At 27.8% G+C, this 6,000-nt stretch overlaps 1 protein-coding gene across 1 annotated transcript in view; it reads right to left on the reverse strand.

Moving 5' to 3' along the window:
* The window catches only part of LOC118203582 (uncharacterized), a 28,882-nt gene that overhangs the window by 15,956 nt on the left and 6,926 nt on the right, over positions 1-6,000 (reverse strand). Inside the window, exons 4-5 of the mRNA XM_035375868.2 lie at positions 3,101-3,215; positions 2,832-3,016 (exon numbers count right to left, since the gene is read on the reverse strand). Of these exons, the coding sequence (XP_035231759.1) occupies positions 2,832-3,016; positions 3,101-3,215 (300 nt within the window). The remainder of the gene's footprint in view (positions 1-2,831; positions 3,017-3,100; positions 3,216-6,000) is intronic.

Below are 6,000 nucleotides of genomic sequence, written 5' to 3' on the forward strand. Positions count from 1 at the left end.
TATAGTGAATTTATATAAGTTTTAAGATATAAAAGAAATAACATGAAATTATTAAAATTCATTTGGAAATATACATAATAAGATATTGCTCTTTACTCTGTCTTTTGAATTATAAATTACTTTTATTAAAAAATACAATATAACGTTTTTTATCATTTTTCCTTCTTGCCTGAACCAAGTCAGGTGCAAGAATTTATCATTCTGATTTATGAAAATCAGAATTAAATGTGGTCCAAAGGGGGAAGGTACATGCATACTGTCATCATTAAGGTGGCATTTGTACAGTCATTAAGAATTTTTTCTTCCAAGCAGAAGACATGAAAAATTAACTACAGTACAAAGTCTGTAATCTGGACTCGTCGGGACTTTGGCGATTCTAGATTAGGGGTTTTCCTGGATTATAGATCATTAATTTAAATCTGGTAAGATGGCATGCAGAAATTATATAATTAAAAATATGAAACCGTAATTTATGAAATAGAGCAATTATGATCTAAAGGGTATCAAAATTTACAAAAAAAAAGTTTAATATTTATTTGTTTACTTTATTAAACATTTCTTTCAATGTAAGTTGTTTAAGTTGCTTCGTTTTTTGTGCTAATACTTTCTCTTTAATTCTATAAATAGACATCATTTCTTGTTCAGTTACGTTACGAAGTTCACTGTTCAAGTCCTGTAATTGCTCTGTCGAGAATACCGACTAACTTGTCAATCAAAATTCTTTCATTTTCAATAACTTCTCTGCCATTTTCTTCACTATCGGAAGCGTGCATGTGTAAACACTTTACTGGCTTTGCACGCATGAGTAGTGGACGCGCGTCAAACGCGCATGCGTAAGTTTGAGGCTTTGAGGTCCGGATTATAGATCATTTCGGATAATGGACGTCCGGATTACGGACTTTATACTGTATTCCATAGCTGCCAATCTTGAAATCTTAAAAACCAGTACTTTTTTTTTTTTTTTTTTGTGAGAAAGCCAGAAGAAACTGAAAGGTTTTCATGCATGCAAACACCATTTCTGATTGTAATCTGTAAACTGATTTTAATTCACTTTATAGTGCATGTTTCAGATTAATTGACTACTTGTAGTTCAGATTACTGGACCACTTGGCAACAACCTTACCAAGGCGACATAATAAATTTTAAATAACAATGTAAATTGCAATCATTTTTAAATGTAAAAGAAAATAACATTGGATGACTTTTACATAAGAATATCACCTGTGATGATTTTTACATGAGAACATTTCAACTCTCAGGACAGATAGATTTAAATTGTATTGGATAAATTAATTAGATCAAAGTACACTAGGGCTTTATATCTGAACGATCAGGGAATTCCTTTGCTTATTTTGAATCAAATGCATATCTCATTAAAAGATCATAATTTTTTAAATGCTAAAAGAATTAATTAAGGAAAAATCAGTGCAAATTTAATGCAGTTTCACTATTACAGTGGTGGACCAGCAAATTCTTTTAATTCTTTAAGGCTAAAAGAAATTCCATCAGGAAAAATATTAATTTTTTGAAAAGTTGATTTTCATGTTTAAATTTTAAAATTTTAAACCTAAATTCATAACTTTTAAAGCTGGTATAATCCTATAATTTGCAGTACCAAATACTTGCTGAATATCTTAAAGTTAATCCATTAAGAAATTTCAATAACATTGCTTCTAATCTGAACATTTTCTCTTTATTTAACTATAAATATTTTTTTAATATTTTTAATATATTTCAAAATTGTAATGTTTCACAAAAATAAATTTTAAGGTAATCAAATTATAATAAAAGTTTCTTGTGTACATTAGCAGCTGTAAACATAAAAATTTCAAAAATTTTTATCATTTACCTCAGTTACAAGAATTTAATAGTATAAAGGAATAACAAATACAAAACTTTGAAAAACTGTATTTAAAATTTAGAATTCAATAGTCATCTAAAATGACACCAAACACCATGAAAACTCTCTTGATATGTTTTTTATCTTAAGATATCGACATGCAATTTGCACAAGAAATTTAATAATACATGAATGTAATAATTTAATAATACATACATAATACTCGACCTAAAATATATAAAACTGATTTTTTCAATAATTTTATCAAAATTTCTGATGTTTACCCCCTAAACTACCATTTAATTTTCTTGCCATTTTTCTTGATTAACTTTACACTATATTATAAAATACATTTTAATGAAACACTTACTTAAGCATTCAACAGGATATTTAAATGCAAAATGTAAGCTGTAAATGCACAATTTTTAAAAGTTATTAGACAAATATTTTAGGCAACTTTTAAATGAAAAGTTACAGAAACAATTATAAAAATATATTATCATAATTTTAATGAACTTTTGGGTGCAAAATAGTGTTATTTAAATTTTAGTTGCTGCATTTATATATTTGAGACAGTTATAAAAGAGGTGCTAAAAATATTATAAAAATTCTACAAGTTTTTAGAATGTTTCTAAGCATTTAAAGGAGTTTAAAAGCTTATTTCAAATAACATATTTTTAGTGCCAGAAAATCCCCAATTATATAACACATTCATTTTAAATGTTACAGATCCTGATTTCAACATGACATTTTAGAATCAACAAAATTAATACATTAGCATTTGATTAAAATCTGAAATTAAGCTACAATTTAAGTGATCAAAGGAATTTAAAAACTGATTTCGGTATAACATTCAAGTATCAAAAAAATTAATAATTATATAAAATCTTGCTAATTTTACAAGTTTAATAGTCATAAATTTCAAAATTTGTCAGTATGATGTCGATATGCCTCCAGTATTCTATATATGAACATAGAAATTAAATCACACCTCTCTTTTTATTTGCTCCATTTCCACTCGAATGCTATCTAGGTCCTCTTGCAAATTCCTTTTATTTTGCTGTAGCTCTTTCATAAATTTCTCAGTTTCAAGATTTCTGTCTTGTTCTGCATCTCGCTCCTTACGTATTGTGATGATATCCTCCAAAAGACTGCATTTTTCTTTTCGAAATTTTTCTGTATAAGTTAAAATATTTTGCTTCATCAATGTTTTCATCTTAAAATACACTTTTCAAATACTGAAAAATTAATTATAAGTACCTTCTAATTCCTCTGTATATCGCTGAATCCTATCTCTCTCTGATCGCATCAAATCAACAGAGGTCTGCTTTCTTTTCAACTCGATTTTCAAGTTTTTAATTTCTTTATGACAATCCTTAAAAGAAAAAAAAAATCAATTAAAAAAAATTAAAATATTTAGTATAATTTTCTAAGCAGGAAAAAGAAATTGCATATTGGCTTCCTCTTTATTAGAAATTAAAACTTAAATTAATTTAAAAAAAAGGTCTACAAAACCACCTAAATTTTACAAACACATTTGAACGAAATTTGATTATAATCTCCTTCAAAATATCTTCCTTCTGCAACTATGAATAAATTATAGTGTTTGCATAGTAACTAAAATGTTTTCTGGAAGACTTTTAATTATACGGTATCTAACACCATCTGAAATTCTGCTTAAAGACCTTCTATGAAGTCAAACTGGTTATCTTTTAATTCGATTTCAGTTCAAGAAAGGAAGAAAAAAGAATAGTCACAGGATATAAGATCTACATGAAAAGGATAATAAAAGACACCATTGAGAGTTTCATTCCTGTCAGAAACTCCTATGTTTTTATTCAACAATAATTTGATGCATTGTTATGAAAAAGGCCATCAGTTCTCAGTCCCCCACTTTTCAACTAACATCCTCCTTTGATCATTTCAACAGATCAGTATCACATTATTTTTTTATCACAATAGACTGTCATATTATTTTTCCAATCTGTGAAGTTGAATTCTAAGAACATAGAACTTTTGTTAGGAGAAAAAGTATCAACTATGTCTTTGTCGTACTCCTAGTTTTCCTTGACTCCTTTAATCTTAAAAAATTAGAGTGCTTGTTGCGTCATCCCTCACAGAAAGCGTCTCTTGGTGTCAAGGTCATAGATTTTTATTTCACATGGTAAAAACTCAAATTTTTCATTTTGTTTATATAGAGATCATTAAGACTGAATTGCAAAGCATGCAACAAAAGAACTGGCAAGAAGAATCAGCATATAAATGAAGCAAATTGTTTTAAGCAAATGTAAACCTTACATAATTACATAATTTGGTTTATTCCCCCCCCCCAAAAAAAGTTTTTTTTTTTTTTTAATTGGTTTGATAATACGGGGTTGAAGTAACTCTATTTTTTCCTTTGTAATACATACACATAGAAAAATTGAATTCTTTTATCACATAAAAACAGCTTTGTAAAATAGCAAAATTAAACACAGAAATGCGATTTGCTTTGTTTTATTTTCATATCACAAAATTTTAGCTTCTTTAAATAATTTTAAAGATGCTTATGACATGAAAAATGATTCAAAAACAAATTTAAACCCTAATATTAATTTAACAAAAATTAATACATTATGAAATTTAAAAAATAACATCACACTTACATCATTCATAATTGAGAAAACAAAAATGAATGTTAGGAAAAAAATTATGAAATTAGAAAAAACACTGGATCATGGTCATAAAATATTAGTTTAAGCTATTTCTGTTTTATTTCTTTTCATATCTAAAACTTATAAAATAAATTCATATGTTTTTGGTACATTTTTCTAATTATGACACCAGTAATATTAGTTTGTGTTAATTCTTTATTTATTCACTGCGAAAAGAGCATTAATTTCTATTAACACTGTTAATTTTTTTAAATTTTTCTCTCTTTCCGGTATTCAAATGCATTTGATTTACACCATAATAAAAGCCATGATTTTTAATTACCATTTTCAGCAGCAGCAGTTATTGTTCTTATTAGTCATATTATTATTTATGATTATTAATGCTAATTTTTTTAGAATGCTATATCTTCAAATAATGTTTTGCTATGCTAATTCAAAATCCTTTACATCAGTTCAGTAGAATCAATGGTACTTCCTGATCATCTGTAGAAAAGCTGAAAACTTATTGGTGACTTTGTCCAGAAACATTTGTTTGGCTATCTTTATAGGTCGCAGGTAATGTTATGTTTATGTATAATAGTTTAGAGATTCATTTTCTAAGATAAAAATTTGATTAGAACATAAACAAAAATATACATGAACTATATTTATTCCATTATTGCCTTCAGAACATCTTGAAAACAGTCTTTTTCTTTTAATTGCTGAATGTTCTGCAAAAATTCAGAGAGATAAGTTGAAATGTGGTGTTTTATAGTTCCTTCCTCTTTGCTTCTTGTTTCTCCATTTGAATGAACTCAGTTTGAATAAAGTCATTCAAAATGTTTTATGTGGCTACCACTTTCCAGGCCACCAAATTCACCTTTTAACACTCATAGCTGGCTTCTTGTAATTTACAATTGCTGTATTTTTCCAAGTTTCAGTAAAGATGTTAGTTCCTTCTTTGAAGTTCTGGATTTTTGTCATCAGTATCACTGCTCTTCTGCCTAGAAAAGTCACCAGAAATGTTTATTTCATTATACAATTAATTTCTCTGAAAATCCATTGCCTTGGGAGAGCTCAATCAGCATTATTTTTATGTCTTAATAAATAGACTCTCACCTCTATCAACTGCATTCAGTGCTACATATTTTTCTACATTTGTTTTTGTCCCATAGAAGCCACACATGCTTATTACAGGTATGGGTGCATGTTATACCAAAACATAGCTGCACTTGATATCCCAATTCTACTTTCCAGGGGGGGTATATAATGTATATTCCCTTCACCAACAATAAAGAGAATAAACAGCTGTTATAAAAAGATATGTGTCTTTAAGCCAGTTTCTGACACTCATTCTAGCACTTTGCTTGCAAATTTTTATGTTGACCTTTTTAAACTTTGTTCTTTACATAAAACAGCTTCACAGAATGAAAATTTTTGCATTCTTTATTGGTGGACAAAATGACCTGTTTCTGAAGAAATCTAGTGCTTTTTCATCAGTCGGCAAACACCACTATCCCATCATGA

Source organism: Stegodyphus dumicola, chromosome 8, assembly GCF_044657685.1.
Source record: "Stegodyphus dumicola isolate Sdum_Otavi_A_Nest chromosome 8, ASM4465768v1".
NCBI lineage: Eukaryota > Metazoa > Arthropoda > Arachnida > Araneae > Eresidae > Stegodyphus > Stegodyphus dumicola.